The sequence below is a fragment of the Crocuta crocuta genome, unplaced genomic scaffold (assembly GCF_008692635.1).
Source record: "Crocuta crocuta isolate KB4526 unplaced genomic scaffold, BGI_CrCroc_1.0 scaffold223, whole genome shotgun sequence".
Taxonomy (NCBI): Eukaryota; Metazoa; Chordata; class Mammalia; order Carnivora; family Hyaenidae; genus Crocuta; species Crocuta crocuta.
The window spans coordinates 4,294,529-4,321,586 of record NW_027529426.1 but is presented as its reverse complement, the minus strand read 5'-3'; the positions used below and the strand labels follow the sequence as shown (position 1 = coordinate 4,321,586).

At 38.4% G+C, this 27,058-nt stretch overlaps 1 protein-coding gene across 1 annotated transcript in view; it reads left to right on the top strand.

Moving 5' to 3' along the window:
* WDR19 (WD repeat domain 19) overlaps positions 1–27,058 on the top strand; it is a 105,518-nt gene that overhangs the window by 18,956 nt on the left and 59,504 nt on the right. Inside the window, exons 6-14 of the mRNA XM_077758930.1 lie at positions 2,797–2,912; positions 7,825–7,905; positions 9,316–9,428; positions 9,910–10,083; positions 19,995–20,065; positions 20,522–20,694; positions 20,787–20,901; positions 21,727–21,833; positions 22,547–22,669. Coding sequence (XP_077615056.1) covers positions 2,797–2,912; positions 7,825–7,905; positions 9,316–9,428; positions 9,910–10,083; positions 19,995–20,065; positions 20,522–20,694; positions 20,787–20,901; positions 21,727–21,833; positions 22,547–22,669 — 1,073 coding nt within the window. The remainder of the gene's footprint in view (positions 1–2,796; positions 2,913–7,824; positions 7,906–9,315; positions 9,429–9,909; positions 10,084–19,994; positions 20,066–20,521; positions 20,695–20,786; positions 20,902–21,726; positions 21,834–22,546; positions 22,670–27,058) is intronic.

Genomic DNA, 27,058 nt, shown 5'->3' with positions numbered 1-27,058 from the left:
GTTAAACCCTGGAGATAAGAGTGCCCGAAGAATACTTGAGAAAGTGCCTTTCAATTAATGACACAATTTAATTATTTCAGTTTTTTTGTCTCCCTTTAATATTAATATTTTTAATCTCCAGCCAAAAGGTAATGTCACTGATCCATTTTGAAAAACTAAACTATTTTGAGTTACAAAAACCAGTTTTCACCATATAAATTGTCTATTTGACTTCAGTTAGGCATTTTTTTATATCCCAATTCATCTGTAGGAATATCCTACCAATTAACTTACAGGCTCCCAAAATTTTGACAGTTGATATATAAGAAAATAATTCATCAAAGCATGATTATTTTGTGTGAGGTATTTCTCATATGTTCATGATTGTATATGTGATCTTTGTATTTGATATGAATATTGAGTCTGTTCTCAGTCGTTTACTAACTGTGCAAAATGAGCCTAAAGAGATTCAGGATAAAAATATATCTTTAGCTAAATGTATAATAGCTGCCTCTCTCAGAGTTGGCTATGATTTGTGACTGCCTTCTTTCCTTTTAAATAACTCACTTTCCCACATCCAAGCCTTTCTACTACAGGTAGCATGATCTGTCAGCATTTCACAGTAACTAAAATCTGTTACCTTATTTCATCTCACACTGATTTGTTTCCTCAACAAGACTAGATACAGGCAGTTTTCACATTGCCTGGTTCTTATATACATGAAGTTCATTTACCACGGTTTAATTAAAAATTGCAAGTCTCCCAATAACATGGTTCAGAACCCAGTTACCATAGTAGAGTATATGTGAGTCAATATTAATTATGTAAGTCAGTACGTGGAAAGTGCCCAGAACACTTTAAGTGGGCAGACAAAACATGTTAACTGTTCTTGATGTTAGGGCCACCGTGAGTTCTGAGCACTGCAAGCAAAGAGGCCTTGAGGTATACAGGAAGGAGGAGGGAGAGACTTTCTTCTCCCTTTCTGGGGTATAGAAAGGAGTTTGTCTTTGACATTTTCCCATCTCTCTTCATGCACTCCTTTTTCCTTCCTAATGCTCTGGGCCCAATTCCACTGTACCACCCAAGTCCCTTAATCTATAATCAGTAAACTCTCCTACATCTCTGTGTCTTCTCTGAACGCTCCCTTCACTTCTGTGCTCTGGGCCTCCTGATTGGCAATGCGATCTGTGTCCTGACCTCTCCCATATTTATCTCCAATCTGTAGACTCCTATATCCAACTGCTTACTCAACATCTCTGTTGAGATATCTAATAAATACTTCAAATTTAATATCTTCAAACCCCTTTGGACCCACAACTGTCCCTCTCACCATTGGTGACATCCCATCCTTTTAGACCTTCTGGCTAACTCTTAGCATCATCCCTGACTCTTCCTCTTTCTCATACCCTCCAGATCTAATTTGCCAGAAAATCTTATAGGCTGTATCTTCAGGTATCTCCAGAATCCAGCCTCTTCTCACCACCTCTCCTGTTCCACTGTTCCACTCAAACATCTTCCACTGAATTTCTGCAATCTCTTAACTGGTTGGCCTGCCTCAGCTCTTGCCCCACAATGGAATATTCTCAACCTAGGGGCCAGAGTGAGCCTTCTGCTCAGACCTTTCCAATGGCTCTCCATCTGACCCAGAGGCAAAGCCAGAGTCCTCACAACGGCCATCCAAGACCTGCGTGACCTGGTGCTTGCAAACTCTCTGATTTCATCACATACTCTTCTCACTTCCTCTGCTCCAGCCGCACTGTCCTCCTTGCTGAGCCTCTAACACACCTGGCACACTCCTGCCTCAGATTGTCCTCACTTAATAACTACTTACTTAGAACATACTTCCTGCACAGGTACTGTATTAAGTTCTGCAAGGGGTAGAAAGAATGAAATTAGTGTGGTCTGTGCTTTCAAAAGCAGCTAAAATAGCTAAACTTATATAGCACTTTCTATATGCCTGACATTCTTCTAAGTGCTTGAACTCATTTAATCCTCAGCTCTGTGAGACTGGCCCTACTATTATCCCCAATTTATGGGTATGCGACTAAGGCACAGAAATGTTAAATAGCTTACAGTAAGTGGTGGAGCCGAGTTTCAAATCTGGGCAGTCTGGCTCCAGAATATGTATACTTAACTGTTCTATTTCTCATTGTAGAATTAATCTTGAGACGCAAGGATTTATGCTAGGACTTTCAAAAAAATGCCCACAGTGTCAAGTATGTAATCCTCCCTCCTCCTCCTCCCCAGATAAGAGTTTTTGCACTGGCTGGATTCCTCAACAAAAAGTTTGCTGATATGTAGTGGTTCTATTTAATATCAGTTACTAGTTAGTTAAGTGACTCAGTTCTTAACCCATCTTACCAGGGCACATTCAGATTTACACGTCAGTATTATCAAAGGTCTTATGTTCTCTAATTTTACATGAATAGTCAAAACTGTGAATGTTGAATCTGTTTATACCAAGGGTCTACCACACTGTAAAGCCGAGTGTAGTAAAGATAACTTGAAGTCCTTGGGATTTGCCTCTCATTGTTCCAGGGTTAGTTATAAGGTAAGCAAACAAACTTGTCAAGCAGCAGAATACCCACATAAAAAGTAAAAAAAAAATAATATTGTTTTTCTATGCTATTATATTGGTTTGTAACTTGATAATAAACTTCTAAATAAGGTTGCTTAGACACTAGCTGCTTTGATGAGATTTAACATTCTTTGTTTAATATCCATGTCATATTACTTAAATGTTCAGATTAGACATCACAGATCTTTTAATTTTTTTGAGCAACCCATGTGTTTGTACAAAAATCATCTCTTTTTCAGGAAAACATACTAAGAAAATCACATGTGGATGTTGGAATGCAGAAAATCTGCTTGCTTTAGGTGGTGAAGATAAAATGATTACAGTTAGCAATCAGGAAGGTGACACGATAAGACAGGTAATACAGTAACATTCTTGGTCCAGTATATTCAGATTTTTCCCTGAAATGAAGTTTGTCTACCAAGCTAATCTATATAATTTTTAAATCTCTATGTGAGGGGCGCCTGGGTGGCTCAGGTGGTTAAGCGTCCAACTTCGGCTCAGGTCATGATCTCATGGTTCGTGGGTTTGAGCCCCGCACTGAGCTCTGTGCTGACAGCTCAGCGCCTGGAGCCTGCTTCCAATTCTGTGTCTCCTCCTCTCTCTGCCCCTCCCCCACTCATTCTCAGTCTGTCTCAAAAATAAATAGACATTAAAAACTTTTTTAATCTCTGTGAGATGTATATGCAATAACGTCATATTCTAAACAACAAAAACTTTTCTTTCTATGTAGTAATACCCTTTTCTTCATAGGATGACTTTAGCCGAATATTTTCCTTTGTACATTTTCCCTTATCGAGGGCTAGCATGGATTATCAGCTCTGTGATTATAGTGTGTCTCTATATTTCTGAGATAACTCTTACTTTATATATGTATGTTTATAATGTAAATGTGAGTAACTAGACTTGGATTCTGGTCTGCCTGATATGTTAATTTAACTTTAAGTGATATGTTACATTGCTTCCAAACTAACCCTAATTAAATTTTCAATTTAACTTTAGGATTAAAGTTTACTGCTGTTCAAATTTCCCAACTGATGGGGCGCCTGGGTGGCTTAGTCGGTTAAGCGTCCGACTTTCGCTTAGGTCATGATCTCGCGGTTCTGGGTTCGAGCCCCGTGTCGGGCTCTGTGCTGACTGCCAGCTCAGAGCCTGGAGACTATTTCAGAGTCTGTATCTCCCTCTCTCTCTGACCCTCCCCTGCTCATGCTGTCTCTCTCTCTCTCTTCCCTAGAAATAAATAAAAATATTAAAAAAAAAACAAAAACAAATTTCCCAATTGATTAGCTCTTCAGTGACTCCTCCTTATGGGAATTTGTATTATAGCTACTATGTAATCTCAGTAGTGGGTAAATTATACTTTGGACCACTTGGCTTATGATTTAGTATTGCTGGAGCAATATTAACTAGCAAATTCTTTAAATACCCACTAGGTGTATGGCACTGTGCTATGTACTTTAAAAGAAATATGAAATATGGCCCTATATTAGTTCCCTATTGCTATGTAACAAATTACCCCCAAAAGCTAGCAGTTTAAAACAATATACATTTATTGTTCTGTAGTTTTTGTGGATGAGCAATGCAGGTGCATCTAGCTGCATTAATGTCTTAAAAGGCTGCACTTTCTTGGTCGAGGTTGGAGTCTCATCTGAAGGCTTGACTGGGGAAAAATCTGTTTCTAGCTCAATCACATGGTTGCTGACAAGAGTTCAATTCCTTACAGGTTGTTAGGCTCAGGGCCTCAGTTCCTCTCTGGCCATTGATTATAAACCTGCCTAATTACCTTGCCACATGGATGTCTGCATAGAGTGCCTCACAACATAGCAGGTGGTAAGAGATTGTGAGCAGCCATTTGAAACTTAAGCCACAATCTCTTAATAAATAACCTGATCTGAAAATCATTTTTGCCATATTCTGTTATGTAGAAATGAGTCCCTAGGTCCAGCCCACACTCAGAGGGGTTGGGGATTACACAAAGAAACCTGGAGGTGGGGATCATTGTGGATCATCTTAGAAGCTGCCAACCATAGGCCCCTACTCTCAAAAAGACAGAACTAATTACGATAAAACACAGCCTTATGTGATTGCCAGTTTTGTGGCATAGCTTACACTTATATGTGAGATGGAGGAGATCAAGGGAAGTTGAATTATGAATCTTTAAAAGACAGATGATCTAAATCAGTCAAGGTATAGGATAAACTTGTAACAGAGAGATCCAAAATTACAAGGTCTCTAAGAATATGGTAGTTTGGATGGTTTTTCCTCTTTCTCATATCACAGAGAGAGGCAGGCAAAGCATCTCTGCATCTCTGCTTCACAAAGCTGTATGTAGTCCCAAGTTCCTTCCATCTTACTGCTCTGCTAGTTGCTAAGATGTTTTGTCCTCATATGCATAGATAACCGCACCACATCTGTATTTCCACCCAAAGGAAAGGAGAAAGAGAAGTGGAGCCCAAGAAATATTTAAAGGACCTAGTCTGGAAGATGCATTATTTCCATTCATATCACTAGAACCTAATCATATAGTCACACCACACTGCTGCCAGGGAAGCTACAAATTTAGTCTCTGTCGATAACTGATCGTGTGCCCCTCTGAAACTTGTTTTAGTGGATAAGACATTTAGTAGTCTGTCATTCAACCCACACAAAGCAGCACAAACAAAGGTAAGAGGAAAAACTTGTAGCTTGTTCATGGCTTGTTCAAGATTGGCTTGACTGAAGATATGGGCTTAGATTAAAAATTTATAGAAAATAAGGTCGAAGAAAGTTGGTTCTTGTATCTGGAAAGCTCTGAAAGTTAAGCAGAAGTAACTCAACCATGTTGAGCAGAACCATAGCATGATTAAAGTGGTTCTTAAGAAAGATTAACTAGTGTAAAAAACATTTTCTAGAAACCTAAAATTTTGATCATTCTATTTTGGTACCCTTTTGAATTAGAATGAAAGATAATGCAGTTCAAATGCTTTAGCTCCACACTCTTGTATCCATATCAGCCATCAACACTGAATCAAGACATGATCTTATAATATTTTGTTACATAGCATTCCAGGAAGTCACTACATTCAGCCATTATTTACATACATTTCCCATTTCTGATCTTTAAGATATATACTTCCAGAATTAGACATACTACTTAAGTTGTCATGTGGTAAGAAAGCATACACTAAAAGCATTGCTTTACTTGGCATTTTCTCTGAATTTTTTGATGTTACTATTCTGCAGATCCAGTGTTACTAGTGTGGATTTATTTTTATTTATCCTACTAAGGACTTGTCTTATTTCTTGAATCTGAAGATTGCTGTCTTTCATCAATTCTAGAAAATTCTTAGTCATTATCTCTTTGGGTATTACCTCTTGCCCTTTCTATTCTGTCCTTTGGAGTGTCAGTTAGACATATGTCAGACCTTCTATCTCTTTAACTCTCTTTCATATCTTTTTGTCACTCTACAACTTCTGGATAATTTACTCAAATCAGTTCACTTACTCTTTCTTCAAATTTGGTCAAATTTGAGTTTTTATTTTAATGATTCTACTTTATATTTTTAGTAAGTACTTTAGAGCAAAGTAGGCACTAATAGGATTAAGAGGTACAAATTTCCATTTACAAAATAATTAAGTCATGGAGGTATAATATACAGCATAGGGAATATAGTCAGTAATATTGCAATAATTTTGTATGGTGAGATAGTAATTAGACTTATCACAGGGATAATTTTGTAACGTATATAAATATAAATCTTGAACTACTGTGATGTTCACCTGAAACTAATAGAATATTGCATGTCAAGTATACAATTGATCCCTCAACAACATCGGTTTGAACTGTGCAGATTTACTTATATGTGGATTTTTTTTCAAGAAATATAGTGCAGTACCATAAATACATTTTCTCTTAGGACTTTCTTTTCTTTTTTCTTTTTTTTTTTTTTTTTAGAAAGAGGGAAAGTGAATGGGAGAGAGGGGCAGAGGGAGAGAGAGAGAATCTCAAGCAAGCTCCATGCTGAGCATGGAGCCCGACACGAGTCTCAATCCCACACGCTGAGATCATGACCTGAGCCAAAATCAAGGGCCAGATGCTCAACCGACTGAGCCACCCAGGCACCCCATGACTTTCTTAATAACATTTTCTTTTCTCCAGCTTACTTTATTGTAAGAATATAGTATTTAACATACATAATATACAAGACATGTATTAATCGAGTGTTTATGTTATCAAGAAGCCTTCCAGTCAACAGTAGGCTATTAGTAGTTAAGCTTTGGGGGAATCAACATTATGTGCAAATTTTCAACTGTGCAGGGGCTTGGCTACCTGACCTCCATGTTATTCAAGGGTCAAGTGTACTTTAAATTAAGGAAGAAAAGTACTTTGTCGTTCTCTTAAAAATCTGTCAGGACTTTTTTTTTTTTTTTAAGTCTTGTCGAGGTGCCTGGGTGGCTCAGTTGGATGAGCGTCTGACTATTTTTGCTCAGGTCATGATCCCAGAGTCATGGGATCAAGCCCTGTGTCAAGCTCTACAGAGCTGAGCATTGGAGTCTGCTTATGATTCTCTCCTTCTCCCTCTACTCCTCTCCCCTATCTCTTGTTCTCTCTTTCTCTCTCTCAAAAAGTCTCTTGTCATACTTATGAGTCTTTCTATGTATTTAGTCATTAAAGCACTATTTTATGATCTCTCTCTGATAATTCTTTTATTTTTAGATCTGCTGACTTTAGCTCATTGTTTTTCTGTTTTGTTTTTCTCATATTGAATTGTGAGCGCATCTTCAGCAGAGCTTGTCTGTGGAAATTTTTTTTGTAGCTTTGGAAGAGGCTTTGGATTTACTTTTGACAAACACTGCAAGGAGTTTCTAGACCACTCAAAGTATAAATCTGAGTTTCACATCATAATGAGGATAGGAAGGAAAGTTTGACTTGAAAAAGAATGTTTTCATCATTTCTTCTGACTCAAAGCTCAGCCCAAATCAAGTGGGCTTCTTTATTGTCTCCTTACCAACTTCTCTGGATAGCTGCGGCATTCATTTCCATACATACTTCGGTTTGGGATAGGTTTGATCTTGGCTTGTTATCCCTGGAAATTTTCCTTACCTTCTTGCAGGCTTAATGTATCTATTTAATAAGATATGTGTTCTGTTCCACTCAGAATTTCTAGATGTTTATCATAGTGGGATTTTCAGGTATAACAGAAGTGAAAGCAAGTTACCTGTTTTATTAATATTCAGGATGAATTTAAGTGTTGCATTTATTCACAGTGATAATATTTCTGTCACTGCAGACACCAGTGAGATCAGAGCCTAGCAACATGCAGTTTTCTATGATGAAGACTGACGACCGAATGCCTGCTGCTGAAAACACAGTAAGAGCTCTAAGCCGGGGCACCTGGGTGGCTCAGTCAGTTAAGTGTCCAACTTCAGCTCAGGTCATGATCTCACAGTTCATAGTTTTGAGCCTGGCGTTGGGCCCTGTGCTGACAGATCAGAGCCTGGAGCCTGCTTCGGATTCTGTGTCTCCTCTCTCTGCCCCTCCCCCGTTTGTGTGTGTGCATGCACGCGCTCTCTCTTTGTCTTCTTCAAAAATAAACATCAAAAGAAATTTTTTTAAGAATTCTAAGTCAAATCCATGCCCAAGTTATTTTGATAATTTTGTAGAATATATTCTCTTCTTTTCCTTTTCTTTTCTTTTCTTTTTTTTCTCCTTTTCTAGGATGCTTCAGAGTGTATAGTGATAAATAAATTATGGTCTGTCATTTATTAAATCAGGGTAGGCTCCAGTCTCTTAGGCATGTAAGTTGCATTTGCTGCTGCCGGCAGCAACTAGCTACCTCGTATCACAGCAAATGAGGACGTCTTCCTGATGCAGTGGGCGTTGCTCTTCCTATTCATGTGGTTGCAAAAACGGGGAGGTGCCTTCACAAATAGACGTCTTGATTTCTATGATTTTTTAAATTTTCACTCTATTAGAGATGGTGACCAGAGCTCTGGAAATTGTACTTTTTATTTTGTTAATAGCTTCGGTGCATTTTCCTTGCCACATTTAATATTCTGAAATCCAGATATTTTAACAATTAATATAAATATATTTAAATGAAATGATCCCATTTCTTAAAAAGCTATTCAGTTGAGTGACTTATAATTGATAGAATCAAGGAAAGATGTCAAAGTGCTTCTCTTTTTATATAAATCCGTCACTCTTAATGGGCCCAAATAAGTAATACATTCTTTCCCCTCCCTCACACAGTTAAGCCCTCCACTGAATATTACAATTAAATATTGACTCGTGTGAGTAACGGAGGGACACTAGTCTAGCCACGTTGACCAGTGACCTGCAGGTGATGGAAAGAGTGATGATATAAAAAATTTAGTTCAATTATCCACACAGTGTGGCTCAGATGTCCTCTTAGGATGGAAGACTCTCTGTACTCCGAATATTAATTCGGTTTCAGTGGAACTCTGTCAGACCTGCAGTCCTGTATTGCACAGAGCTCTAATGAGAGGTACAGAGAATTTAAGAAAATTAACCCACCCAGCTATTTTAATGTACTTCTCAAAGGGTATGTTGGATATGTACAAAGCCAGGGACCCTTCTCAGACTATATATTAGTACAACATATTTTTTAAAGTCACATCGTTATCTTAACAGTTATAACATCTAATGTAAACCTGGCTCATTGTTTGTATAATTTAGATTCAGCTATTTGAATTTCCTTTTTGGTCTTCACGAAGTGCTGAGTAATTCATTTGCATGATCTCTTACTCTTTTCTGGCAGATCAGTGTGGTGGTTGGCAAGAAAACTTTGTTTCTTTATAATCTGAATGAACCAGATAGTCCAATTGATCTGGAATTTCAGCAGCGCTATGGTAACATTGTCTGCTATAGCTGGTATGTACAAAAAGCTTGAGATATCCGTGTGTTTTTCCTTACTAATTATATTTCATTTTTGCCCTTAGCATTTTTATTTCTATATATGACATTTTCTGGATTGTAAACTATGATTTAATATGCGAAACTTGGGGCACCTGGGTGGCTCAGTCAGTTAAGCGGCTGACTTTGGCTCAGATCGTGATCTCATGGTTTGTGAGTTCGAGCTCCACACTGGGCTCTGTGCTGACAGCTCAGAGCCTGGAGCCTGCTTTGGATTCTGTGTCTCCTTCTCTCTCTGTCCCTCTCATCCTGCGCTCTCTCTCTCTCTCTCAAAAATAAATATTAAAAAAAATTAAATATGTGAAACTACCTAGCATGTTTTCTGGCCCTTGATAAACTTGATTCTGTAGTTCTTTAGTTTTAAGGCACTTGCTTATTTACTGTATTGTGAATGATAGTTAATCATCCTTTTAATGTATTGTTGCCTTTGTTGCTATAGGTATGGTGATGGCTACATCATGATTGGCTTTTCACATGGTATTTTTGTGGTCATCTCCACTCATATACGAGAGATTGGTCAAGAGATATTTCAGGCTTGTGACCACAGAGATAGTCTAACCAGTATTGCGGTATCACAGACCCTTAATAAAGCCGCTACATGTGGTGATAACTGGTAAGTTATATTCACATATTCCCAGGAAAGCTTATGTAAGGAATATTGAAGATATTCAACAAGACTTTGATGGCTAATATGAATCTATCAACCATACTTTCTTGCACTCTTAAAACCTGTTTGCAATTGAAAATTTCTAAGACTGCTTCTGCTGTTAACACTCAGGGCAAAACCTAAAATAAATGCTAAATGTAAACTAAATACAACACCTAAAATTGAGTATGCTTGAAAATCTTGAAATAGGTAATTCCAGGTAATATGAAGTAAGCACACTCCACCTGTCTCTCTCACCGAATACAGCTATAAAACCTGGACAGAATGCATGGAACAGCTATTTAAGGACTTTGAGAAGTAAGTAGTAGGCAGATTGAAGAAGACCAGAATTTGAAGTTCCACTGAACCAATAATGAGTCTTCTCTTCATCTTCCAATCTCTCAGGACTCAAGGAGCCAAAATCCAGAAGTAGACACCAAAGCTTAAATGAGAGAGGTCTGGGAGAAGTCCTCTGGTTCTGGCTCAAGTCGCAGGAAAGAGAATTTGTCTTACACTCAGAATTGGGGAAATTTCCCAGTTTCCTTTCTTTTTCTTTCTTCTTTTCATGCCCCGGCCACCAAGCAACCTCACCATGGTTGTGGCGGCAACAGCACTGTCAGGAAGGACCCTCAGACTCCTCCAGCTCTGACAGAGGGTAACCCTCCTCCAGTTAGAGGGGCTGTAGTCCCAGGAAGTGAGGTAAACCCTGCTGCTTATGTTTCTCCCTGCCCCCCGACTTTGCTTGGCCACAGCTATGGGGACAGTTGTGGGAAGGACAAGGCACTGCAGGGTAACTAGATCCCCAACTTTCCTGCTAGAAGACCAAAAAGGGGAGCCCCAGAAAATCAGAGCACACCAGGGAGATCCTGGAGACGGAGGAGCTCTGGGAAGCAAACCTTTAAAGATATTTATGAACTCCCAGCCTCACTCCTGAGCTGTACATGTGTATCTCATCCTAAACATACCAAAGACTTTGAGAACTAAACTCAAGGACAGATCATAATGCAAGTCCTGTGGGCCACAAGTGGGCCATACAGGAACATATCTGAATGTGACTGCAAAGCCTTTGAAAATGGAACTGATGTTGAAACCACAGCCCACAAAAGGCTGGTTGGTACTTATGGCCTGAACCCAACTGGGTTGTTTGCCTGCTTTGAAAAAAAGATTAGCCTTCTCTATGGGACTTAGACAAGGTGCAAGAGTCTCAAACATAATGTTCAGAACCCAAAGTTACCTGACATGCTAAGAATCAACAACATTTCAACTTGCTTGGAAAAGGCAGTCAAAAGATGCCAAGATGATGGAGGTGAAGGTAGCAGCTTTATAAAAAATTCTCCATAAAAGTCCAAAAAAATCCTAGCTCAGACACATCATAATCAAACTGCTAAAAAAATGAAAGCCCCCCAAAACCAACTAAAAAACAGCATTTTAAATGGCGGTGGATTTCTCACCATAAGCCATGGAAGCCAAACAGAAGCATCACAACTTTTTAAAGGGCTGAGAGAAAAGAAGAGTCAGCTGAAATTCATTACCCGGCCGGGAATGAAGTGAAATAGAAACATTTCAGATGAGGAAAAATGAAGAGAATTTATTGCTGGCATACCTGCCTTAGAAGAATTGCTGAAGGAAGTTCTTCAGATGGAACAGAACAGATGACAGCAGGAAATTTGGGACATCAAGGATGAAGGAAGAACAACAGAAATGATTTAAAAAAATAGGTCTTTTTTTTTTTTTTTGAGACCTTTAACATATATGTGACTGTTGAAAGCAAAAATTATCATACTGTCTGATAGTGTGTCCGGCATGTTAAGATGCAGTAAGTACATAAGACAACCACAACATAAAGGGAGGAGGGGAAGGTTATATGTGATTCCTACATTTATTTGAAGTGGTAGAATACTGATTCTAAAGAGACTGCGAAATTAAATACGTATGTTATAATCTAGAGCAACCACTAAAAATTATGTAGAGATATATACAAAAACACAATAGGTAAATTAAAATGGAATACTGAGAAATGTTCAAATCTAAAAGTGGCAAGATCGGAGAAAACAGGAACAAAACGACAAACAAAATAAGACAGTAGATTTTTCAGACAGATCGATGAACTACGTTAAAAATGTAAATGACAATGCTGTTAGACACAGACTATTAGGATTCTTAAATGACCCTATCATATGCTGTAAGAAACTCACTTCAATATAGTCATATAACAAAATAACTAGGTAAAAAGTGAAAGGATGGAAAAAGATCATCCAAGTGCCACCCAAAAGAGAACGGGGTTTCTTTACGGGTATCAAACAAAGAGCAAAGAAAATGATCAGGGGCGGGGAGAGATGCTGCATACCGATTACACAGAACAGTGCTACATGAGTATGCACCGAGCAAAAGCGCCTCAAAATAGACGAAGTAAAAACTGGCAGAATTAAAAGGAGAAATAGACAACAGTAATAGTTGAAGTCTTCACAGCCCCACTTTCAATACAGAATGGAACAGTTAGAAGTAAAATAAGGAGATAAACGTGTCAAATTGACACTTAGATCAGATCATGAGCTGTCATTCAACAATCCACAACAAGGTGAACTGAAATAGAGATGTTTACTATTCACAGGTGCAGGAGGAAGTACCTGGCCTGTCTTGAGGGGCCTCACAGAAAGTTCAAGGCACAGTTCAGACAAAACGAGATAACCAGGGGCATGTGCTGTTGATAGGGTTCATGGCAAACAATAGGGTTCAGGAATAAACCGCTTTAGGGTTCCTGGGCTAAGTCCAGATTGGTCAACTCTAACTAAAAGATCCCCAGAGATCTTATCCTAGGGGAGCATAAGGCACACAGGTACGGGGAGGCAGGGGAGACAGTTGATCACAGGGGCTTTGGGGGAAGTCACCTCAGGAACTTACATTTGCTTGTGACTCTGTGGGCTGCTATCTAGCGCATGCACTTGTAAGAAAGAGGGGCTAGTGTCAGTTTAGGTCACTATAGGCCATTTGGCCAAATAGAATGGATGCTGAGGCAGCAGTACCATGGAGTAGTTTAGCTAAACTCTGAACAGACTTAGACAGCATAATAAACCAACTAGACTTACCATACGTCTGTTGAACATTCCACCAGCAATGGAATACATGTTTTTTCTATGCACCCATGGAACATGGACCAAGATAGTCCATATCCTGGGCCATGAAACCTCAACAAATTTATTTTTATTTTACAGAGTGTGAGCTGGGGAGAGTGACAGAGGCGGGGAGAGAGAATCTCTAGCAGGCTCTATGCTTAGCACAGAGCCCAACATGGGGTTCAATCCCACCACCCTGGGATCCTAACCTAGCAGAAATCAAATCAATTGCTCAGCCGACTGAGCCACCCAGGCACCCCCAAAACCTCAAGAAATTTAAATCGAAGTCCTACCAGATGTGTTCCTTGGCCAGAGACAACGGGAAATTCTATGAACACTTGGAAATTAACCTACTCCAAATAATTCATGAGTATATCTCAAAGCAAATTTAAAAATACATAGAACTGAAATCTCTAATCAATAATCTAAATTCCTGCTTGAAGAAACTAGAAAAATAAGATTGAACAAAAGGCAAAGAAGAAGGAATAAAATAATAAAGAGCAGAAACTGATGACATTGAAAATAGAATAAGAAAAAAACAAAAGCTATTTTTAAAAAAATAATAAAAAATTGATTAGCTTCTATCAAGAATGACAAAAATAAAAAGAAGACACAGATCACCAATATTAGGAATGAAATAGGAATATCGCTGCGGATCTAGGAGTCATTAAAAGGATAATAAAGGAAGAATACAACTTCAGAATTACAAAGGAATACTATAGACAACTCAGAAACTGGACAAATTAGAAGACTGGAAAAATTCTTCAAAAACCACGGCCAAAACTCGACCCAAGAAACAGATAATCTGAATTAGTACTGTAACTTTTTAAGAAATTGAATAATAATTTTTTTTTAATGTTTCATTTATTTCTAGGAGAGAGACAGAGAGAGAGACAGAGAGAGCAGGGGAGGGTCAGAGAGAGAGGGAGTCACAGACTGAAACAGGCTCCAGGCTCTGAGCTGGCAGTCAGCACAGAGCCCGATGCGGGGCTCTAACCCACAAACCCTGAGATCATGACCCAAGTGAAAGTCGGACGCTTAACCAACTAAGCCACCCAGGCGCCCCAAGAAATTGAATAATAATTTTGAAGCTCCTGAAAAATTTCCAGGCTCAGATGGTTTCTTTGGAGGATTCTACCAAATTCTTTTTAAAAAAGAATTAACACCAATTTTACAAAATCTCTTCCACAAATAAAAGAGGAGGGAACATTTCTCAACTTGTAAGGCCAGTATTACCCTTAAACCAAAATCAAAGTGTGGAAAGACAGAAAGGAAGGAAGGAAGGGAGGAAGGAAGGAAATGAAGGAAGGAAACAAGAGACTAATCTCTCTCATGAACTTGGACACAAAATCCTCAACAAGATGTAGCAAACTGAAGTTAGCAATATATAAAAAGAATTATACCTCATGACCAAGTGGGATTTATTCCAAGTATGCAAGCCTTATTTACATTCAAAATTCAGTGAAGTTACTGTATCTGCAGCTGAAGAAAAACCATATGATCACAGTTGACACACAAAAAATATTTCACAAGATCCAACACCCACTCATGAAAATTCTCAGTAAGTTAGGGATAGAGGGGAATTACCTCAACTTGATGATGAATGTCTATGAAAACGCCTGACATCATACTTCATGGTGAAAGACTGAGTGCTTGCCTCCTGAGACTGGGAACAAGGCAAGGCTATCCACTCCCACTCCTCTAATGCAACCTAATATTAGAAGTTCTAGCCACTGCAGTTTAAGACAAGAAAAAGAAATAAGCTACATCCCGACTGAAAAGAGAAAAGTAAAACCATCTCTATTGGCAGATGAAATGATTACTTATGTAGAAAATCTCAAGGAATCTACAAACAAGAAATGCCTAGAACTAATCCCCGGGGCGCCTGGGTGGCTTAGTCGGTTAAGCGTCCGACTTTCGCTTAGGTCATGATCTCGCGGTTCGTGGGTTCGAGCCCCGCGTCGGGCTCTGTGCTGACTGCCGGCTCAGAGCCTGGAGCCTGTTTCAATCTGTGACTCCCTCTCTCTCTGACCCTCCCCTGCTCATGCTGTCTCTCTCTCTCCTAGAAATAAATAAAACATTAAAAAAATTTAAAAAAAAAAAAAAAGAAAAAGAAATGCCTAGAACTAAAACTAATGAGTAAGTACAGCAGGGCTGCAGGATGCAATATCCACACACAAAAATCAGTCACATTTCTATATACTGACAACAAACCTTTGGAAACCAAGTTAAAAATATGCCCTTTTTAATCACTCCAGAGAAAATGAAATACTTAGATGTATACTTAACAAAGCATGTACTGTGTGCTGAAAATTCCAAAATGCTGCTGGAAGAAATCAAAAGAGACTCAAAGAAATGGAGAAACACACTGTTCATAGGTTGGAAGACTGAACACAGTGAAGGTATCAGTTTTCTCCAAATTGATCTAGGGGCGCCTGGGTGGCTTAGTCGGTTAAGCGTCTGACTTTCGCTTAGGTCATGATCTCGTGGTTTGTGGGTTCGAGCCCTGCGTCGGGCTCTGTGCTGACTGCCAGCTCAGAGCCTGGAGCCTGTTTCAGAGTCTGTGACTCCCTCTCTCTCTGACCCTCCCCTGCTCACGCTGTCTCTCTCTCTCTCTCTCTCTCCTAGAAATAAATAAAACATTAAAAAATTAAAAAAAACAACAAACAGCTCATGCTTAAAAAAAAAAAAACAAATTGATCTATAGGTTTAATGAAATTCACATGAGAATCCCAGGATGGTTTTTTGTAGGTATAGACAAGTTTATGCTAAAATACAGTTGACCCTTGAACAACAGATGTTTGAACTGCATGGATCTACTTATGTGCAGACTTTTTTCTGGCTTATTTGTTTGTTTATTTTGAGAGAGAGAAAGAGGGGGGCAGAGAGAGAGAGAGAGAATCCCAAGCAGGCTCCTACTGACAGTGTATGTGGCTCTCCAACCCACGAACCATGAGCTCATGAGCTGAGCTAAAGTCCAGAATTGGACACTCAACTGACTGAGCCTCCCAGAGGCCCCTACGTGCAGATTTTTAAAAATGCATACAGTACTGTAAATATATTTTATCTTTAAGATTTTCTTAATAACATTTTCTTTTATCTACCTTATAGTATTTAAGAATACAATATATAATGCATATGACATACAAAATGTGTGTTAATAGACTGTTTATATTATCAATAGGGCTTCTAGTCAAGAGTAGGCTATTAAGTTTTGGGAGAGTCAAAAGCTGTATGAAAGTTTTCAACTGTGCAGGGTTTGGCACCCTCAACCCCCATATTGTTTAAAAATCAATTGTATATATGCAAAATTGCAGGTCCTAAAATAGCTGAAAGCAATCTTTGAAAATGAACAATAAGGGGGAACCTGCATGGCTCAGTTGGTTAAGTATCTGACTTCAGCTCCAGTCATGATCTCACAGTTTGTGAGTTTGAGCCCTGCGTCAGGCTCTGCGCTGACAGCTTGGAGCCTGGAGCCTGCGTTGGATTCTCTCCTTCTCTCTCTGCCTCCCCCCAACTCACACTCTGTCTCTCTCTCTAAATTAACATTAAAAAAATTTTTTTAACAATAAAATAAGAGGAATCATCTAGTATTATAGCTCACTTTATAGCTGCAGTAATCAAGACTGTGTGATATGGACAGAAGGAAAGACTCATAGATCAATGGGACGGAATAGAGAAGCCGGAAATAAACCCACACAAATATGCACAACTGATTTTTGACAAAAGTAGAAAAGTAATTAAATAGAATTAAAATTGCCTTTCCAAGAAATGGTGCCCAAGCAACTGGCTATCCATATGCAAAAAAACCTGGAAACTAAACTTCACACCTTAATCAAAAGTTAATTCAGTGCCATGGTCTTAAATTTAAAAAGCAGAAGTTACAATAAACTACTTGTAAAAATATATATATATGGAAACCAACTTGACAATAAACTATTTGTAAAAACAAAAATAAAAAATAAAAAAATAAAAAGCAGAAGTTAGATAAAAATGCAGAAATCTTCTGGGTCTAGAGCTAGACAAAGAGTTCTTAGTTTTGAAACCAAAAACATCTGTATAAGGAAAGATTGGAAAATTAGACTTGATCAAAATTTAAAAATTTTACTCCATGAAAGATTCTGCTAAGAGAATGAAAGATAAGCAGCATAATGAGAAAGAATATTCACAAACCACATATCCAACAAAGGACTAATATCTAGAATACATAAGGGGCTCTCTCAAAACTCAAAACTAAAAAAAGCAAACAATCCAATTAGAAAATGGGCAAAAGACATACATTTCAGCCAAGAAGATATTTACATGGTAAACACATGAAAAAATAATTGACATCATTAGCCGTTCCAGAAATGCAAATCAAACCACAATGAGGTATTACTATGCATCTATTAGAATGACTCGTATTAAAAATAGTTATAACATCAAATGCTGGGAAGGATGAGGAGAAACTAGATCACTCAAACATTGCCAGGAGGAGTGTAAAATGGTACAGCTACTTTGGAAAACATTTTGGCAGTTTCTTTTTTTTAAATGTTTATTCATTTTTTAGAGAGAGCATGGGTGGGGGAGACACAGAGAGAGAGAGGGACAGAGAATCTGAAGCAGGCTGTACACAGACAACAGAGAGACCAATGCTGTGCTTGAACCCACGAACCATGAGATCATGACCTGAACTGAAGTCAAACACTCAGCCAACTGAGCCACCCAGGTGCCCCAGTTTGGCAGTTTCTTAAAAAAACAAACATGGGGCGCCTGGGTGGCTTAGTCGGTTAAGTGTCCGACTTTCGCTTAGGTCATGATCTCGCGGTTCGTGGGTTCGAGCCCCGCGTCGGGCTCTGTGCTGACTGCCAGCTCAGAGCCTGGAGCCTGTTTCAGTCTGTGACCCCCTCTCTCTCTGACCCTCCCCTGCTCACGCTGTCTCTCTCTCTCTCTCCTAAAAATAAATAAAACACTAAAAAAAAAAAAAAAAAGTTAAAAAAACAAACTGAACATGCACTTATAATATCACCCGGCAATTTCACTCCTGACCATTTTTTCCCAAACACATGAAAACTTATATTCACAGAAAAACCTGAATATGAATGTCTATAGCAGCTTTATTTGTAGTAGTCAAAAACTGGAAACCATCCAGATGTCCTTCACTGGGCAAGTGGTTAAACTAGTACATCCATATCAGGGAATACTACTCGGCCACAAATAGGAACAAACTATTGATACACACAAGAACTTATCTGGATCTCCAGAGAAGCACACTGAGTAAAAAATGCCGGTCACATACTATATGATTCCATTTATGTAATCTTGTTGAAATGATAAAGTTACAGAAATGGAGAACAGATTAGTGGTGGCCCAGGGTTAGGGATGGAGCTGGGGTGGAGAGGAAGGAGGGTAAGTGCATATATAAAAGAGCAACACAAGGATCCTTGTGGTGATTGAACTACTCTGTATCCTGACTGTGGTCCTGGATCTCAGAAATCTTATATGTGATAAATCGCATGGAATTAAATATGTGCACATGTGTACACACACATGCACACACAAGATGAATACAAGCAAAACCTGGGACATCTGAAAAGGTTATATCAATGTCATTATTTTCGTTATACTATTATCCTGTAGTTTTTCAAGATGTTACCATGTGAGGAAAGTGAAGGGTATATACAATCTCTGTATAGACAGTCTCCATATTCTCTCTTACAACTGCACGTGAATCTACAATTATATCAAAATAAAAAGTTAAATGAGGGTGTGTGGGTGGCTCAGTCGGTTGGGCATCTGACTTTGGCTCAGGTTATGATCTCACAGCTTGTGGGTTTGAGCCCCTCGTTGGGCTATGTGCTGACGGCTCAGAGCCTGGAGCCTGCTTCGGATTCTGTGTCTCTTTCTGTCTATCCCTCTCCTGCTCGTTCTCTGTCTCTCAAAATAAGTAAACATTAAAAAAAATTTAATGAAAACAAAGAAAGAATCTATATAAAGGGAAAACCTTCGAAGGGCAGAAGGGAGGAGAGAGGAAAGGAGACAAAGAGGTTGGTTGTAATCTTACAAACATTATGTCCAAACATTGTGCTATGCAACTTTCATTGACATGAACTGACCTATCTTCGCTGTAACCCTATGAAGTAATATACCTGCAATTTTTCATTAATATTTTTAAATGTTTGTTTATCCTTGAGAGAGAGAGAGAGGCAGAGAGAGAGGGACAGAATCCAAAGCAGGCTTCAGGCTCCGAACTGTCAGCATAGAGTCCAATGCAGGGCTTGAACTCACGAACTGCAAGATCATGCCCTGACCTGAAGTTAGACTCTTAACCAACTGAACCACCCAGGTGCCCCAAATGTCTGCAGATTTTCAGAGCTTTCAACCCATGCCTTGTGATTCCAGATTGAATGGTCTTTCTATTACACCTCATTTCTCTTTGTATGAAAGAATTCAGGGTGGTTGGGGGAGCACACAGGTCAAAGAAACCTTTTACCTCTTACAGTAATTAATGCTGCTCAGGAGAATGCTTTCCTACACAAATTTGTCTTCCTGAAACTATAGATCAGAGAATTAAGCCGAGCACAACCACCAACGCCCAAAGAAAAAAACTTTTTTAACATAAATGTAATTACAGAAATTCTATTATTTTCTTACCTTGACCCAAAGGACTATCCTGTACATCCTTCTCTGGAGAACACTGACCTGTTCTGTAGCTTACACTTTTTCATGAATTAAAATAATTTAACTTAATGCTTATATTTGTATACTTTTTTTTTCATTTTTCAGCATTAAAATTCATGACTTGGCAGAATTAAAAGACATGTATGCTATAATCAACCTGGATGATGAAAATAAAGGTACTGATTTTTCTGAAGCAGAGTGACATTTTATTATTGCAGTGGCAGAGTAGTGTATTTACTATTATACAATTTGCATTCATTGTGGGAGGAATAAAATTAACACCCTTCATTAGAGTTCCCTAAGATAACCCTGACTCTAACCTTCATTAGGTTTCCCTAAAAAAACCTACTCCTATACAAAGCTGTAAATCCACTTTGATCTGAAGATTTATAGTGAGTTTAATCCCAATTTCAGTCATAAAATGTAAATTCTTACATACTTTCTCTTTGAACCACTACTGCATGAATCAATGCTCATGCTCACATGCGTGTCCATAGTGAATTTTGAGTCTGTATAGACCATTAAAGAAAACACTTGAAGATTTTTTTGTCTCCATAGCTTAAATGAAAATATTCGCTTGCCCACAACAGTATTATTTGTTTTTGACTACTTTATTCTGTCAATTTCTTCAGGGTTGGGCACCTTGTCCTGGACAGACGACGGCCAGTTGCTGGCACTGTCTACCCAGAGAGGCTCACTGCACGTGTTCCTGGCCAAGCTTCCCATCCTCGGGAGTGCCTGCAGCACAAGGATCGCATATCTCACCTCCCTCCTTGAAGTCACCGTGGCCAACCCTGTAGAAGGAGTATGAAAATAGTGTTACTTTGATGCCATTTACCAGTAAAACCAAAATGGCTGCAGCAGCTGACTTGCTACTCTTACTCTTCTGTATTTTAGGAGCTGCCAATCACAGTGTCCGTTGACGTGGAACCCAACTTTGTAGCCGTAGGGCTCTATCACCTGGCCGTGGGAATGAATAATCGAGCTTGGTTTTACGTCCTTGGAGAAAATGGCAAGTCTCAATCCAGTTGTTGTTTTCTTACCCAGCACATAATATCTGTTATTATTTGGGAAGCGCTGAAAGTTTCTTTTAAGACCAGGTCTTCCACTCTTTGTCTTCAGATGCCTCTTTCTTAGCTTAAATGGTTATGCGAATCCTCTAAAAACTCAGCATAATTTTTGGAAAGTGTTTATCCTTTACCTTTGCAGTGAACACAGCATAGTATGGTGGGCAGAGTGTGACCTTTAGAGTTAGGGCCCGAGTTCCAATTCCCCTCTGCTCCTCGTAGCTGGATGAGTGTAGACAAATTCTCTACCCCTCTGAGCCTTGGTTTGAAAGGCTTTGTCTGGAAAATGAGGATTCTTCTACTTGTAAGGGATCACAAGGAAAACTAGAAGAAATTAGATGTGTGATCCACCTTTGCACAATGACTTTCTGAGGCACTTGCTGGTCTAGTAGCTGGGTCCCTCCCCACTCCTCTCATCCATTACATAATGACCATTAGCACCTGAAGGGAGCCTTGCTTTTTCTTCTCCCCACTGGGGGTCAGATCTCCCTGACAGTTATCCTCTGACAGAGCACACCATTAAGCTTATTGTCACTCAAGTGTAATTTTTGCTTGTTTTACGTGTGATTTTATTTTCTCTTACTTGGCTTCACTTGCACCACTATGGAATTCCTGAAAGCAAATCTCCATGACAACTAAGATTTTCTTTAGAATGGCTAAAATAAAAATTTTTGGTTCAGAATACCCTTAAGAAGGTACACACTTAAAAATTATTTGCAAGTCTTTATATAATTTTATTTATATCTTAATGTGTGTGTTTATTGCTCTAGCTGTTAAAAAATTGAAAGATGTGGAATATCTGGGGACAGTGTCCAGTGTTTGCCTTCATTCTGACTATGCTGCTGCACTTTTTGAAGGGAAAGTCCAGTTGCACTTGGTAAGTAGAATTTTGATGTCCCAGAGCCCTCAGGACTAGTGATGACTTGGTTTAAATGATGATGATGAACAGCCTAATGTCATATTATCAAGCGCTGTAGTCAGGAAGCTAGAAAGCCAGGTGTGGATAAGGGCCTAACAGAACTCTCCCCCTTCTGCATGAGATGTTCAGTTAACTTTCCTGCTCTGTTTCCAAGAAACCCAACAAAATATCCACTGTGCTACTCACAACATTGCCGTGGCAGAATCGAGCCTGTAGGTAAACTGCATCTAGTCGGAAATTAAAAACTGATGGGCCCATCATATGCCTGGGCTTCCTGGAATGAATTGACTTCTGTATTTGGGCATGTCACTGGGGGGATCTTTGAAATGAAGCGTATCAAATTGTTCAAAAGATATTGGGTCCCCAAATATGGGGCTTCTCAACAAGGGCATCACCTACATCTACTTCATGCCTCTTTGCCTCTGGGAAGCCAAAGACAATAGCTGTTAACCATTGCAGGACCTGCTGCAAAACCTGTTCCCACTAACGGGGGTTGTTTCCTGCTGCCCTGCTGGTGAGCGGTGGCTCCTGTCTGATGTCTTTCTCAGCAGACATTCAGTAATCTGAGTGTTCAGTCGAACTTAAGAAGACCCTCTCCTGTCTCCCTAGATTGTTACAGGCCAGCTTTACTCAAATACATCTATGAGCTGTTATTATTTTATATGTTTTAGATAGAAAGTGAGCTCCTGGATGCTCAAGAAGAACGTGAGACTCGACTCTTCCCGGCAGTGGATGATAAGTGCCGTATTTTATGCCATGCCTTAACTTGTGATTTCCTCATCTATGGTACAGATGTACGTGGTGGCTTCTTTGATATAGAACATAGGGGAATTCCTAATTGTTGCTTTGTAATATATATGTATATTGTACATATTATTATATTATATTACATTATATTACATTATATTATATTATATATAGTGGATGGACACGTACAGCAACAGCACATAAGTGGCATGATTTGCTAGTATCAAGTGCTTTTGTGATTATATGCAATTCTGATAGCAGAGTAAAAAGAGCAGACTTTGGAATCTGGAAAATCTGGGCTCAACTGCCAGTTCTATTACTTGCTAGGTGCTACTTAACCCCTCCAAGCCTCTGTGTCCTTATCTGGATGCTTTAAGGATTTAATTTGGTGATGAACATAAGATACCTCATTCGATTTCAGATCTCCAATGCCTACATTTAGTAGGCATTTAATAAATAGTAAAATTAATTGTATATTGAGAATCCCACTTCACCCTTCTGGTCTTTTGAACCACCAGTACCCTACACTTCTAAATATTACATTAGTCACACAGACATAAAACATAGTTATAGTAATTGCATTTTATAGTTACAAAAAGATTTCAAAGATTTTTCAAAACCTCTCATATCTGTTATCTTGTTCAGCCTCTAAAAGAATTTAGTAAAGGTGGTAGGAAGGCCACTGTTTTCCACAGTACTTAGAAAAACAATTCACTGTTTCAAATGTTTTATTTTCTGATATTAAACTGTTCTTTAAAAAAGGGCATGTCTTAAAACACACTTATTGCCATGAGGGAGACTTTAAGTTTGACCTAAAATGATCAGTCTTTTTAGTAATATCCACCAGTAGGGTAGGCCTCATGTGTCAGGTAAAGTGGTAAGGGAAATGGTAAATAATAGTAAATATAATACATTTATATGATCCATAACAGTTTATAAAGCCCCGATCTCACTTATTTTATCCCATTAGTTTTCTAAAATAAATAGGGAAGTTTTAGAAATGAGGACACTGAACTTCAAGAGGTTAGTAAGTTTGTAACAGATGTGGAACTTGAACAGTATCTCCTGATGTACAACCCACTCTTTCTACTATGCCATATGGCATTCTGAAGTAAGAACTCAGAGTGTGGTGGTCTGTCAGTAAGTCAGCATTTATCTCAGTCTTTCTTGAGTGATTCTGAGTATGTTGTGTTTTTTAAAGTTTTATTGAGGTATGACTGATAGACAACAAACTGAACTATTTAAAGTCTGCAATTTGAGGGGCACTGGGTGGTTAAGCGTCCAACTTTAGCTCGGGTCACGATCTTGTAGTTCATGAGTTCAAGCCCTGCGTCGGGCTCTGTGCTGACAGACTGCTTCTGACTCTAGGTCACACTCACTCTCTGCCTCCCCCCGCCCCCAATAATAAACATTTAAAAAAAATCAATTGTCCATAAATAAGTGGGTCCTTCTCTGGAATTGTTCATTCCTTTTATCTGTGTATCTATCTTTATAACAGTATTATGCTGTTTTAATTACTGTAGCTTTATAATAAGTAAAATCGGGTAGTTTTAGCCCTCCAACTTTGTTTCTTTTTCAAAGTTGTTTTGGTTATTCCCAGTACTTTGCATTTCCATTTGAATTTTATAATAAGCTTGTTAAATTTTACAAAAAGCCTGCTGGGAATTTTAACAGGACCATGTTGTGGATCAGTTGCCATCTTAATGAACTCTACTCACCAGTGAGCAAGATATATATTTCCATTTATTTAGGTTTTCTTTAATTTATTGTAGTATTTTCAAGTTTTCTGTGTACCAATACCCCTTTTATCAGATTAATGCCTAAGTGTTTCATATTTTTGTATTTTAGCTTTTTTTATTTTTTAATACATAGTCTTACATTTTAATTTTTAATTTCTGATTATTCATTGGTGGCATATGGAAATGCAACCAATATGTTTTTATTTTTAGTGTATTATTACTATATACTGCTGGTTGGCTAGGTTCACTTAGTAGTTCTAGTAGTGATTTGTGAATTCCATTGGATTTTCTATATAGATGATCATGTCATCTAAGAATAAAGGTAGTTTTACTTCTTTTCTGATCTGGATGCCTTTTATTCCAATTCACTGTTGAATGGAATGGTGAGAGTGGTATCTTCATCTTACTCTTGATCATTACATATGATTTTAGCTATAGATCTTTTGTGGATGCCTCTTAGCAGGTTTTATGTATACTACAAAACCTAAAAACTACTAACATAACAAAGTTGTAGCTAAGAAGTCAACAAATTAAATAAAATCAAATAATTAAAAATACACAGTCATATTGAATCCATTGGTGCTCTTTAAATTATTTTATTCTTTTCTTTGTTTCATATTGGATGGTTTCTACTGCTATATTTCACGGTCATTAGCCTTTTCTGCTGTAATGTCTAATCTGCCATTAATCTCATCCAATATTTTTCAATTCACATGTGGTATTTTCATCTGTAGAAGATATGTTTCTTTTTTTTAATCTTCCATGTCTCCACATAACTTTTTAAATATGAAATATAGTTTTAAAACATTTTATGTTTTAATGACCTTATCTGCTAATCCTAATATCTGTGTCAGTTTTTATTGATTAATTACTTACTCTCTTTATTATGGTTCATGTGTTTCTACTTTTTTGCATACCTAGTAATTTTACCTTGTGGGGTGCTAGATATTTTGTATTCCTAAAAATATTTTTGAGCTTTGCTTTTGGATGCAGTTAATTTACTTAGAAACAGTTTGACCCTTTGGAATCTTGGTTTTATGGTTTCTTAGGCAGATGTGAAACACTGCTCAGTCTATAGCTAATTATTTCTTACTTTCAGTCTTTCTGTATTCTCTACCCAGTGCCCTGTGAGCTATGATTTTTTTTTTTTTTTTCCAGTCTGGCGATTGGGAACAGTCACTATTCCTAGTTCTCTTCCCTATAATCCCTTTGGATGGTTCTTTTCATGGCCTTGTAGTTTTTTCACATGCATGCAGTGATTGCTACCGACTGAGGACTCATGCTAGACCCCCTGGAGCTCTCCACGCTTCTTTGTCTCTTGACCTCTGCCCTGCAAAGTCTACCGCCTGTGCTCCCTGGACTCTNGACTCATGCTAGACCCCCTGGAGCTCTCCACGCTTCTTTGTCTCTTGACCTCTGCCTGCAAAGTCCACCGCCTGTGCTCCCTGGACTCGCAACTCCATCTCCTTAACTCAGGGAGCCATGCTCTACCTTCATACTCCTCCCTGTGCAGTGCCTTGAAACCTTGCAAAGCAAAAGCTGGAGCAATCACAGGACTCACCTGGTTTGCTTCCAAAATCTCAAGCATCACTGTTCTTTGTTGCCTCATTCCAGTATCTTGAAAACTGGTTTTTTTTTGTGATTTTGTCTGCTGTTTTTGGTTGTTTGGGTGGGAAAGTTATATCCAGTCTATTACTCTGTCTTGACCTGAATAGAAGTCCAAGATACTATGTGCTTTTATTTTAATTAAACTTTTTATTTTGAAATCATTGTAGATTTACAGGCAGTTGTAGGAAACAATACAATCCTAGGCAAGAAAAAAAAAAACAAAACAAAGAGGGAGATCCAATATACTCTTTTCTTAGTTTCCTCCAATGGTAACATATATTACAACCAAGATAAGTTGGTGAATTACGTGGTATGTGAGTTATACCTCAGTATGCTATTATTTAAAATAAAAGTACATACTTCTTTTAAAAAAAGTGGGGGGATCAGAGAGGAGTATCTGAATGGGTCTATCCCAGGCTTCTTTATTGCATTCCAGTGATCTTTGTGTCTGTCCCTTCACCTATACTACACAGTCTTGGTTACTGTAGCTATATTTAAAAAAAAAAAAAGTCTTAAAATTGATTAGACTAATTTTTGCTAATTCTTTTTTTATTCAAAATTGCCTTAGCTCTTATAGTTCTGCCATTTTCATAGAAATTTTTTAATAATCTTGCTTATAAAGAATCTTGAGATTTTTATTGGAATTATGTTAAACCTATATATAAATTGGGGAGAATTAACATGTTTATAATGGTGAATCTTCCAATCCATGAACATAGTATACCTCTCCATTTATTTAGACCTTTTTTGATTGTTTCATCAGTGTTTTATAGTTTTTAGCATACAAATCCTGTGCAAGTTTTGTTAAATTTATACCTAAATATTTCTTTTTTTTTGATAGATTATAAGTGGTCATATATTTCTAAATTTTGGTATCTACAGCTTATTGCTAATAGATAAAAATACAATTGATTGCGGGGCGCCTGGGTGGCTTAGTCGGTTAAGCGTCCGACTTTCGCTTAGGTCATGATCTCGCGGTTCGTGGGTTCGAGCCCCGCGTCGGGCTCTGTGCTGACTGCCAGCTCAGAGCCTGGAGCCTGTTTCAGAGTCTGTGACTCCTTCTCTCTCTGACCCTCTCCTGCTCACGCT